At 38.2% G+C, this 12260-nt stretch overlaps 1 protein-coding gene and 1 long non-coding RNA gene across 4 annotated transcripts in view; one reads left to right on the top strand and one right to left on the bottom strand.

The window, feature by feature from the left end:
* Positions 1–10221, top strand: part of LOC150069039 (uncharacterized) — a 57970-nt gene extending 47749 nt beyond the window's left edge. The window contains exons 2-4 of the long non-coding RNA XR_016537376.1: positions 2283–2382; positions 8025–8136; positions 9823–10221. This is a non-coding gene — a long non-coding RNA (uncharacterized LOC150069039). The remainder of the gene's footprint in view (positions 1–2282; positions 2383–8024; positions 8137–9822) is intronic.
* Positions 1–12260, bottom strand: part of Vps8 (VPS8 subunit of CORVET complex) — a 231930-nt gene that overhangs the window by 95645 nt on the left and 124025 nt on the right. For all 3 annotated transcript variants that reach the window (XM_090343220.1, XM_090343238.1, XM_090343229.1), the window contains 5 exons: positions 10930–11049; positions 9846–9902; positions 6175–6257; positions 3788–3872; positions 2251–2349 (listed from right to left, as the gene is read on the bottom strand). In XM_090343220.1, the coding sequence (XP_090199346.1) occupies positions 2251–2349; positions 3788–3872; positions 6175–6257; positions 9846–9902; positions 10930–11049 (444 nt within the window). The remainder of the gene's footprint in view (positions 1–2250; positions 2350–3787; positions 3873–6174; positions 6258–9845; positions 9903–10929; positions 11050–12260) is intronic.

The raw sequence follows: 12260 nt of genomic DNA, 5'->3' as shown, positions 1-12260 counted from the left end.
TTAGCCAGAGATAAGAGTCTCGAAGACTTTGCTGCCTAAGCTGGCACCAAACCTGGGTGGGTCCTTAGATCTTAGCCTCCTGAGTAGCTAGAGGTATAGTTAGGCCACTTGTGCCTGGATGCTTTATAATTTTTTAAATTAAGCTGTATACTTAATTTAGCACTTTTCTGAAATTTATTTGGTTGTTAGTGGTACTGAGATGTCAACTCAGGATCCTGGGCTTGCCAGAGAGATACTCTATACCATGTGAGCCACGTCCCTAATACTTTTTGCTTTAGTTATTTTTTGAATAGGGACTTGTATTATATCCAGATCAGACTGAACTACAATCTTGTTTCTTGAGTAGGTAGAATGACAGAGGCACCAGCTTTTTCTATTAGTTGAGGCAGGGTCTCATGAACTTTTCTTTCCTGATTGGCTGGCATTAAAACATAATTCTACCAATCTCTGTCTCCCAAGTAGCTAGGATTACAGATATGAGACACTGCATCCAGCTCTAAATTTTTAGTATTTTTAAATACTTTAATAATCTATTGAAATAAGTTTTATTTATATTGAAATAAGCATTTAAACCAGGGATAATTTGTCAGGAGACTGCAGACACAATCTAGGAGTAGCTTTTAGGGGTGGATTCATGAAACTACAAAAAAAAGTATATATTTAAACTCATTTATAATATTAAAAGGCACAGATCTAGTCTTTCATTAGATACTCAGAAAGGTCCAGAACCCAAAAGCACTAGGAATCATTAACTTTACACTCTGTGTCTTGAGAGAAAATTTTATCATAATGTTTTTTGTTTGTTTGTTTGTTTGTTTTTTGCCAGTCCTGGGCTTGAGCTCAGGGCCTGAGCACTGTCCTTGGACTTTCTCAAGGCTAGAGCTCTACCACTTGAGCCTCAGCACCACTTCCGGCTTTTTTCTATATGTGGTACCAAGGAATCGAACCTGAGTCTTCGTGCATGCTAGGCAAGCACTTTAATCACTAGGCCAAACTCCCGGCCCACTATCATAATGTTTTTTATGTGATTTTTTTGGATTGCATTTACATTAATGAAGACCCAGAAGTCCTTCAACAAAAACTCCATTTAAGTGTAATCATGGCCTTAGATATTAAAAGGGTGAAGGTGAGAAAATGTGCAGAAGTAGGGAAGAAAGTCAGCAGAAAGAATTGTTGTAAAGCAAAAAGATTTCTTGCTTCTCCAGCATGAGCTGTCTGCTGAGTCGTTTGTCTATTCACTGATTAATTCATCACGTTTCACATTATGCAGAGACATTGCTGCTTTTTTTGATATCTGGAGTCCATGTGTGCAGACCAGGGCAAAATAAAGATGAGTGCAAAAGTAGAATGAGGTGTAATATAACACTACAAATCTGAAGAGAATCATGAAAAGGAAGACACAATGAGTGAAAGAAGGAAAAAGATTAAAAAACGAAAACAAAAACCCAAACCTGAAGGAAGGTCTCATTGAGTTTTTTTCACCAACATGCATTTACATTGTTGTTAACAGAAAGCCAACAACAGGGCTGGGAGTTTAGCCTAGTGGGAGAGTGTTTGCCTACCATGCACGAGGACCCGGGTTGGATTCCTCGGTACCACATACATAGAAAAAAGCCAGAAGTGGGTCAAGTGGTAGAGCTCTAGCCTTGAGAAAGCCCAAAGATAGTGCTCAGCCCCTGAGTGTAGGACTGCCCAACAACAATAAATAATGTGTGTGATGTGTGTTATGTCTTGAGACCCATAGCTTAACATGGTGACCATTGGGGACCACACATCTCCTGACTGACTATGCCAACTCTCACCCTGATATTGTACCTAACATGCTGCTGGTACACACAGTATGTGGTTGTTAGTTATGGGGTTTGAACTCAGGGCCTGGTCTGTCCTGAAGCTCTTTTGCTCATGGTTAGCATTCAACACTTTGAACCACAGTGCCACTTCCAATTTGCTGGTGGTAAATTAGAGATAAGAGTCTCATGGACTTTCCTGTCCAGGCTGGCTTTGAACCATGATCTTAGCCTTCTGAGTAGTGAGGATTATAGGTGTGAGCCACCAGCTCCTGGCTCACACACACAGTCTTAAGTGAAAAACAAACAAACAAACAAATAGAAAACTCCCTGTAACCTCAAATTAACATATGTAATAAATATGTAATAAATAATAGATGTCACTGCTTAATTAGCATAGTTAATTGGAATAATCCATCGTCCATTCAAATGGGAAAGTTTAACTAGTTTGTTGGGTCAGTACCTCAATATGATCCATTGCTTTCTTCCATACAGACTGCTTCTCCTCAGCACTATGGCCAGGAATGGATAAGATGTTGTGAATGTAATTGAAGACTTCCTCCTGGAGAGCACAACACAAGATACCATTCACTCAGTGAGCAATACTCAGTCTGTTGGCTACATACAGACCTTGGGAAATAGTTGCAGATGGAAACTATTTAGAGACTGAAGAGAACAAGTAACTACTTAGCTTATTAAAAATAACAAACCTATTCCAATTAGCTTTGGTTTCAAGTTACTACCCTTCAATATAACTTCGTGGAGTAGATCATACTTTTGTTTTTGGTTGTCCCAAGTTCCCAAATCACTCCTACCTTTTTTCCCCCCAGCTTTATATTCATTCTTATTACATACAACACAAAATAGACCAAGGCATTGTGCAAAGCTTCCAAATACTTCTAGAACCTTTTCTGTTCTCTTTAGAAATAGCTATTCTTAGGAACAATTATTGAGTATTTCAAATAATTTAACAACTGTTAAATTAATTAACCTGTATATTTGCCTACTTTGTTTACTGTGTCTGTCCTGAGGCTTGAACTCAGGGCCTGGGTGCTGTCCCTGAGCTTTTGTGCTCAAGGCTAGTGCTCTACCATTAGAGCCACAGCTCTAGTTGGTGATTAATTGGAGACAGAGTCTCATAGACTTTCCTATATAGGTTGACTTCAAACTGTGATCCTCAAATCTCAGGATCCTATGAACTGACACCCAGTTCAAATGTTTTTCTTAGAAGCAGCATGAATTTATTTAAGTTTAGTTTGTTTTGTTCTAATATAGTTTGCTAATCACTGTTTTTAAGTGACATAGTAATTTTACTCACATTTCTTACACGATTAAACAATAGGAAGGGGTAACAATGTTCAAGAATGTAACTCTAATACTTCTATACATCAAACTGATAAAACTTAAAAAAATTAAAAATGTACTAGGTATGAAGAAAAAACCTGAAAAATTTAATCTTGTAAGAAATATGAGTAGAATTTATTCTGTTATTCCTGCCCTTTTATAGTATCCTCCACCAATACTAATTTTCATTTCATCTACACTATCACTACTCAGTTCCTTAAAAGGGTCAACTTCTTCCATCTTAGGACCTTTATACATATTGTTTCCTATCCTGGAAAGTCTTCCTTTGGTTGCTAGTTTGAGTGGCTTCTTAAGTAACAAAACCCAATCTATAAGTTGCTTTGCTGAGATTCTTTCTCTGCCTTCTCTGGCTGTGCTGTTATAATTCAGCCTCTGTTATCCTTCAATGTTCACCCATCTCTATTCCACAACACTTACCACAACTTGAGTATACACTTAGCTTTGCTTATTGTCAGTCTCTAACACTGAATTATAAATTCCGAAGAATCAGGGACTATATTTATTTTAGTTATCAATATAGACTTGTTGTGGAGTAGGAACATAGTAAAAGATCTAGTGAATTAAGTGGAGAAAGCACTACTTCTGGGATGAGGGGAGCTGACTGGGAAAAGAAAGTAAACCATTTTTTAACTTACCTCTCTCAGGGGGTCACGCAGGTAGCAATCAATAATTTTGTCATATTGGTGTTCGCGTTCATACATAAATTCACAAATTTGATAGCTAGAGCACAAAAGGAAGAATTTCAGTGCACCCAACAGGCAGGTGGTTGTTGGTTTGCTTATTGCTCAATCATACAGATTAATATTAAGAAAAATGAGTGTTGCAATTTCTGTTGTTAAAAGAGATGGGTATCTGCCTGCCATTCCTCTAACAGCAGGTTTAAAATACTATTGAATATAATGTGTACAAGAAATATAGATGGATACAAAAATGTTAAGAAAACAGTGTTATATAAGAAATGATCAAGGGAATGCAAATCAAAACAACTCTAAGATTCCACCTCACTCCAGTTAGAATGGCCAGGATCAGGAAAATGAATAATAACAGATGCTGGAGGGGATGTGGCCAGGAGGGATCACTACTACACTGTTGGTGGGAGTGCAAACTCATTCAACCACGATAGAAAGCAGTATGGCAGTGCCTCAAAAGGCTAAACACAGAGCTCCCCTATGACCCAGCAATTCCACTACTTGGCATTTACCCAATTGTCTAGAAATAAGGACATACTAAATCCACTAGCACCATGATGTTCATTGCAGCATTATTCACCATAGCAAAGATATGGAACCAACCTAGATGTCCCTCAGTTGATGAGTGGATCAATACGTTGTGGTATTTGTACACAATGGAATTCTATGCTGCTGTCAGAAAAAACGACATCGACCCATTTGTTAGAAAATGGAAAGACTTAGAAAAAAATCATATTAAGTGAAGTAAGACAGACTCAAAGGAACTTAGGCTCAATGGTTTCCCTCCTTTGTCATAATCAGTAGAAACCTTGGGCTCTACTAGCAGAGATCTGCAATAGAGCAAAACCTTGATACATAAGGCCATATAGTATGAAGCTAATTGAAAGGACCTCCAGGATATTGAAACAAAAGCCATATAATGAATGATTGTTGTCCTTAATGTACTATGTTATCTCTCATCTCCTTTGCTGTCCCTTAGGTATCTCATATTGGTACAGTACCTCACTGTGTTATCTGATATATTGAATTTATTTGTATTTGGTTAGTTGAAATTTGATAGGGAAGGGGGGAAAACCAAGACGGGGGCGGGGGGGGGGGCTGGGGGGAGGGTAAAGGGTACCAAGACATGTGAAAGGGTATCAATGTATGTGAATTAATGCACCTTCTATCTGGAAAATATCATGTAACTCTTTTATTAATTACAATAAAAAATATTAAAAAAAAAAAAAGAAATGATCAAGGGCTGGGAATGTGGCTTAGTGGTAGAATGCTTGCCCAGCATGCACGAAACTCTGGGTTCACTTTCTCAGTACCATATAAATAGAAAAAGCCAGAAGTGGTGCTGTAACTCTAGTAGTAGAGAGCTGAGATCAAGCACCAAAAAAAAAAAAAAAAAAAAAGAAAGCCAATAAGGTAACAGTAAGTTGCAACTTTTTATATTGTTTTTTTCTGTTCAAAATTAATGTCAAAAGATTAAAAAACTAGATACACCGCATTAACCTATCATATCTTATTTGCTATGTCAAACTTTGTTTACTATACATAATTATCAAAAATCCATGAGCCTGGGACCCCCCACTCCCTCTGCTTGTTCCCCCAATTTGGGGGCAGAAAAACAGCATTGACTGGTTACCCTTAAGAGTCTGGAAACCTGCTAGAAAAACCACAAGAGCAAATGACCTTTCACAAACTATTTTTGTGAAAAAAAATCCATGAGCTATCAGGAAAATATAAAGTTAAAAAAAATCTAAGCCAGGTGCTGCCTGTACTCCTAACTACTCAGGAGGCTAACATTTGAGGTCAGCGGCTCAAAGCCAGCCTAGGAAGGAAAGACTTTTATTTCTAATTTACCACCTAAAATCCAGAAGTGGAAATGTGGCTCAAAGTAGTAGAGTGCAAGTCTTGAGCAAAATTCTCAAAGACTGTGCCCAGGCCCTAAGTTCAGCCTACAAATTCTAAAATTAAATGTGTTGGTTCAGGCCTGTAATCTAGCACTCAAAGAGGAGAAGCAGAAGGATTCCAAGTTCAAGGCCAGTCTGGGCTCAGAGTAAGACCTTGTTTCAAAACACCAGAAAAAAATCTAAAATAACTGAAATATTTTAAGGTTAACACAAATCTACAAACATTTCAAATCGGTATCATCAATTTCCGAAAACTTTACCAATACTAGAATTCAACTGAGAAGCAAAAGCTTTGACATTTAGATTTTGTTATTTGCATAATATTTCTTAATTTTAGAAAGCAGCAAAACATCAGTAAAGTGGACTTCAATTTAGGGAAATGTAATTTAATAGCTCTATGGAAAATGAATACACAGATGGAAAACAACTTACAATTCAGCTTTCTCTGCCATGCGGATGAGTCGGCTCTCTTCAAATTGAACTATGCCTCCAGCCTGAAGCAATTCTAAAAGGACCTGAACATATAAAATAAATGAGTGAAAACACTGGGGAATTTATTTTTATTTGCTAGCTCTAGAAGGGTTCATGCCAACCATAACATAGTTCTCTCTTTTTATATTCTTACTTGATCATATCTTTGCTTATTTTCACAGATGCATGGGGTTAGACTATTACACTGTTGACTGCATTGTATTTAAAAAGACAGATGGCCCTGCTTTTCAAACATGGAAGGAAGGCCATAGCGTTTGCCAATACAGTCCTATTAAAAAGCAGAACGGACTACCCACCATGGCAAGCTCAACATGACTGCATATATCTTTTCAAGAAATGAGGTTTTGTTGGGCACTTTTATATCTTAGGATTTAAAAAAATCTATTGTCCATAGGTAGTATCTATATTTCCATGCTAATTAATAAAAATTTAAACAGGGTATTTCAGAGCAGCACCCAAACAGTGAGTGGACACACAAACTGTGATACATACACATGCTATAACACACATGAACCTTAAAAGATTCCAGGAAACCATTTAACAAAGTGCTTTTCTAACATAGTAAATTCCTTTTGTTTTCTTTCTCTTTCTCTTTCTCTCTCTCTCTCCCTCTCTCCCCTTCCTTCCCCCCGCCACTCTCTCTCTCTTTCTTTTCTTGTCCTGGAGCTTGAACACAGGGCCTGAGCACTGTTCTTGGGCTTTTTCCTCAAAGCTCTACTACTTGAGTCACAGCATCACTTCTGGTTTTTCTATGTATGTGGTACCAAGGAATCGAACCTGGGTCTTCATGTATGCTAGGCAAGCACTCTACCACAAGGTCAAACTTCCAGCCCTAAATTTCTTATTTTTAACTTAGATAAAACCTCTCCAAATTTTATATTCTAGTACCCAAATTTCATTCATTTTGATCATTAAAACAAACTATTATAAACAATAAACATGGAGTGAACCCTATCTGCCATGTCAGTTTGGAATAAAGTAATAGGAATGTCATTATTACAGTAAATATTACCAACTCACTAGAGCAGATGGCTAAACTTTGTAAGGCAGTTTTTAAGTACAGCAATTACTTAAGATTGACATTTGGTTAAACAGATTTAAAACAAAGGTAATTAATACTCAAACTCATTATTTGTAATATGTATATGTATTTGTATATATTCCACCTAAGTGGTGGGAATATCTCACAGCTGTACTGCTGTGCATCTCCCTGCTCCACATCCAGTGACAACACACTGGTAAGTTAGACCAACCATGATGGAATCACTTACAACACAGAATTGGCACATGCTATACATCAGCAAGGTGCTTTTTGAAAACTGTCATCTTTTTAAAGGGTTGTAAAGCCAAAGAAACAAATAAATAAAAAATTAGACAGAGACTATATGTGGCCACAAACTATAAAATATTTTTCCATTGGTAACTTTACAGAGAAGGTTTGATAATCCTGGGCTGGAAAATAGAAAAAATAGAAAAAAAAATAACCATAGGTGATGGTGCCTCACCCCTGTAATCATCCTAGCTACTCAGCAGGCTGAGATCTGAGGATCGTGGTTCAAAGCCAGCCCAGGCACAAAAGTCAGTGAGACTCTTATGTCCAATGAATCACTGGAAATTGAAGTGGCTCTATGGCTCAAGTGGTAGAGCACTAGCCTCAAGCTGAAGAGCTTAGGGACGGCGCTCAGGCTCAGAGTTCAAGCCCCACGACCAAAAAACAAAACGAAGCAAAAAAAAAAAAAATAGGGTAACTGAATTTAAAATTGTCCATGTCTCTACATTATGTATTACAGTATGAAGAGAACAACAACAACAACAACAACAACAAAAACCTGTGGATTTATCTTCCCAGCATCCAAAAGCAGCTATCTGATTCAGCAAAGGAATCAATTCACTGAGGAAGAAGTAAGGTTCTGACACATTTGTTGTACTTTCTTCTTGTACATTTACATAAATGAAAACAACCACCAACAAGGGAGTCAACTATCAATAACTTCTCAGCAAGGCCCTGGAAAATTCCACATGGACAAATTTTTTTGCTACATAGCAATGACACAAGGGAAAGTGTTGGATTAGAATGGAAGGATCTAGGTTTTTCCTTGAACATCTTACTGCATCAACTGTCTATATTTCTAAAATGAAAAGAAGGCATATAATCAGAAAGGCCATGTCCAGTAACATTCTATAAAATTAGGGTTCTGTGATTATTTTTCAAGGCTTTTTGTTTTGTTTTGCCAGTCTTGGGACTTGAAGCCAGCACCTCAGCGCTGTCCTTGAGCTTGCTCAAGGCTAGCTCTACCAATTGAGCCACCACAACACTTCCAGCTTTTTGTATTTATGTGGTACCAAGGAATTGAACCAGGGCTTCTTGCATGCTAGACAAGCACTCTACCCGTAGGCTACACTCCTGGCCACCAGGCTTTCTTAAGTTACCTGTTTATTATTTATTACCATTTCTATCATTGTACATATGATCTACCCTTACCGACAAAGGGGTCTTCATTATTTGTATCCAATATAATTTAAGAGCTAGCCAAAATTACAGTACTGTTTGCTGTCCTCTGACACTCTGTAGCAGTTTCTGGACTACAGTGGTGTCAAGTAGTCAGTATTGCTCCTTTATGCTCTTTGGGGCTCCAATCTTGAGCTGTGTTCTGAGAAGGTGAGCCATCTTGTTTAAGGCATTTTTTCACCATGTAGTCGAGGCTAGCCTAGAACTTGCAATATTTCTACCTCTGCTTCTTCAGGACTTGATTACAGGCATGTACCATCGTTCCTGGTTTCCTTTTTTTATTTTTGCCATTCCTAGGGCTTGAACTCAGGCTCTGGGTACTATCCTTGGGCTTTGTTAAGGCTAGCACTCTACTACTTGAGCCTCAGCACCACTTCTGGCTTTTTCTGTGTATGTGGTACCAAGGAATCAAACCCAGGGCTCGTGCATTCTAGATGAGCATTCTACCAAGGCCACATTCCTGGTCTCCTGGTTTGCTTTAAAAAGATTCTATTAGTAGATGTGCTTCTCAAGAAAGTAGTATGAATACAAAGGAATGGTAACCAGCTACCAGCTCACAGTGATCACAGGAGCAGGAGATAGTGTCAAGTCTTCAGAATGCAATCCTAATGGTCTGGGATCATGGCCTAGTGGTAGAATGCTTGCCTTGCATGCACAAAGCCCTGGGTTTGAAACCTTGGTACCACATACATAGAAAAAAGCCAGGAGTGGTGTTGGGGCTCATGTGGTAGAGCACTAGCCTTGAGAAGGCCCAAAGACAGTGCCCAGCCTCTGAGTTCAAGCTCCAGGACTGGCAAAAAAAAAAAAATGCAGTCCTAATGCAGTGGAGTCTAGGAGCCCTCATAAAATTTGAGTGTGTAACTTTTATAGCAGTGTTTCAGGGCCAGCATAGCCAGTCAGATAAATGATACTGGTGGTACAACAGAGGCTACCATTTGCTACCTAACAATACCCTCTTTTGGAGTCATGCTGGATGCAGACAGGTCCACGGGCCCAAACATTTATTCTGATGTAGGATCCTTCCACTATTTTGCCAGTAGGCATGTATAGTGAGTTCGGATTTCTTTCTCATTCTGTAGGGAAGAATCCTAGCAGTTCTTACCTGCTGTCTCTCAGAGTGCCTTGAGTCATCATCAGGACTACAGAGGAATTCGAGAACCTAGCCGAAAAGAGATCATCTTTATTGTATATCAATAAGCATACCCTAACACAACTGGGATCAAAACAGCAATAATGTGAAGATTCCTCATGAAGCTGTAACATATACCATAGTGGATGTGGTACCATTCCAACAGACTATCCTTGTACATGAGACACCAGACTCCCATATACTAACAGTGTAACATGTGTCTTTTACACACATTCCTTTACTGTTCAGGAATTCAGTTAAAAATGTAGTTGGGTTGATGTTTTCTGATAATGCCATAAGGTAGTATCATCTATATATTCCTTAACTTTTAATTCTTTGAAGCCATGGATTAAGCACTGACTTTGTACTCATGATGCCTGAATTTGAATCCTAACTTTAATAACACATAATATTAAATTAGTGTGGATAATAAAGCTCCCTAAGTATTACTTTAAATGAGCTACTTAACCTCTCTAGTCATCATTTTAAAATGGAGAACTGTATCATTCTAGCACTGTTGGAGGCCTGACTTAATACACACATACAAAACTTGGCAGCAGTGCTTGGCACTATGAAGCACTCAGTAAATACTAACTGCTTTCTTCTGGAAAAACACATTTCTTTGCTTTAATTGTGATCAAGAGATACCTTCTGAGTCAAAAGCCATTTGTAAGTAAATTCAAATTTTCCAAAAGTAATCTCTTCTCCAGATGACTGTCATCATGATCTTACGATGATGAGGTGATTCTTAAATTAGAAAATTCTTGCACAAAGAATTCTAGGAAAGTGAAAGCAACTGAATTCATAGAGCAGAATCTCTATGTCAGTCTCTCAAATCATACTCCATGATATCAGAGATCAGAATCACTCAAAATATCTTATTATACTGTTATTCAGGATACATCTTTAAAATATATATGCTTAACTCAGATCTAAGGCCTCTATAGTCCTCGCCTTGATAAAGTACTTATTTAGTGGCTGGTCATATTAAGAAACTGAATATTTTTATGAGCAGTAAACAAGAAAAACAGTTGTAGTTTTTGTTAAAGACATTCACCTGGTCAAAGAGGGTTCTGTTCACAAACAAGGTATTGTCAGGCTTTGCAAGCTGACGAGCCAGGAAAGTAAAGAGACACCCTACTTGTGAGGGAGTGAAATCTGAATTCTCCACCATAACCTGGAAAACAAGAGACCATTAATTCAATATGCCCACCTGGCTTGATGCCAAAAAGAAAAAAATATATACAATTAGAAGGGAGCCTCATTACTGAAGACTCAGAAAAGATTCTTGTATGGACTTTGCAAAAATTAAGTTCAGTAACAGAGAGGGAGCACAATTACTTCCATATTCTGAAAGGAAAACATTTTAGTGGTTTTGGCAGCTTTCTAGCACAACCTTGAAGAGAACTGAATCATATGAGAGGGGGAAAAATAATTTCAAAGAAATATTAATCATGTTTCCCTCCTGAATTCTTAGGATCCTACTAAAATTGTATTTAAACTAAATTTAAATAACTCTACCTAAAAATGTTCCTATGTACAGGGCATCATGGCTCATGCTTGTAATTCTAGCTACTTAGGAGGCTGAGATCTGAGGATCAATATTCAAAATCAGCCCAGGCAGGTAAGGCCTTACCTCCAATTAACCACCAGGAAACTGGAATTGGTGTTATGGCTCAACATGGTAGAGTGCTAACCTTGAGAGAAAAAGCTCAGGGAGAGGGACAATGTCCAGGCCCTGAGTTCAAACCCCATGACTGGCAAAAAAAAAAGAAAAGAAAAGAAAAGAAAGTTTCTATGAACAAGGAAAGAAAAGAGCTACTTTGTGCTCTGTGAGTAGAGACCCCTGAAAAGAAGTCACTGCAGCAACCTTAAAGAAGTGAATAGCTTCTGCCTTGTCCACAGGCAGATGGAGAGTGTGTGTATCAGTAAATCTCAGTCACTGCTCAGTCACCAGGTACTCTGGCAGGTGCCTTTAAAGGAATAATGAACTAGAAAGGAAGGCAAGATTGATAAACACATCTAAAAAAACAGGCGTAACAGGATCATACTATTTGGGGCACAAATAATTACAGAAGCGCAGTGCAAAAGAAATAGTTCAACTACTAGAGAGAGAATTTGCAAAGAAATGAGAAAAATTAGCTTTTAAGCTAAGCTGCTCATTCCAGACCCCCTGCCAAAGGAAAAGTCAGCAGAGAGAGGAGTGAGCAAAGACAGGGACATGGGAAAACTGGTGTTTGTCAGGAAAATGGAAAGTTTCATTCAAATTCAGATCAAAAGAGATCAGGCCTCAAATGTCAACCTACTGAATGTGGACTTGCTCCTTAGAAAACTGAGAAGCTAGGCCTATGTTATTTCTCATCTCTTTGGTTGTTCCTGGGTTATTCT

This window comes from Megascapheus bottae, chromosome 1, assembly GCF_031878675.1.
Source record: "Megascapheus bottae isolate mThoBot1 chromosome 1, mThoBot2.hap1, whole genome shotgun sequence".
NCBI lineage: Eukaryota > Metazoa > Chordata > Mammalia > Rodentia > Geomyidae > Megascapheus > Megascapheus bottae.
Note: the sequence above shows the minus strand (reverse complement) of the source record. Positions and strands in the feature narration are given on the sequence as shown.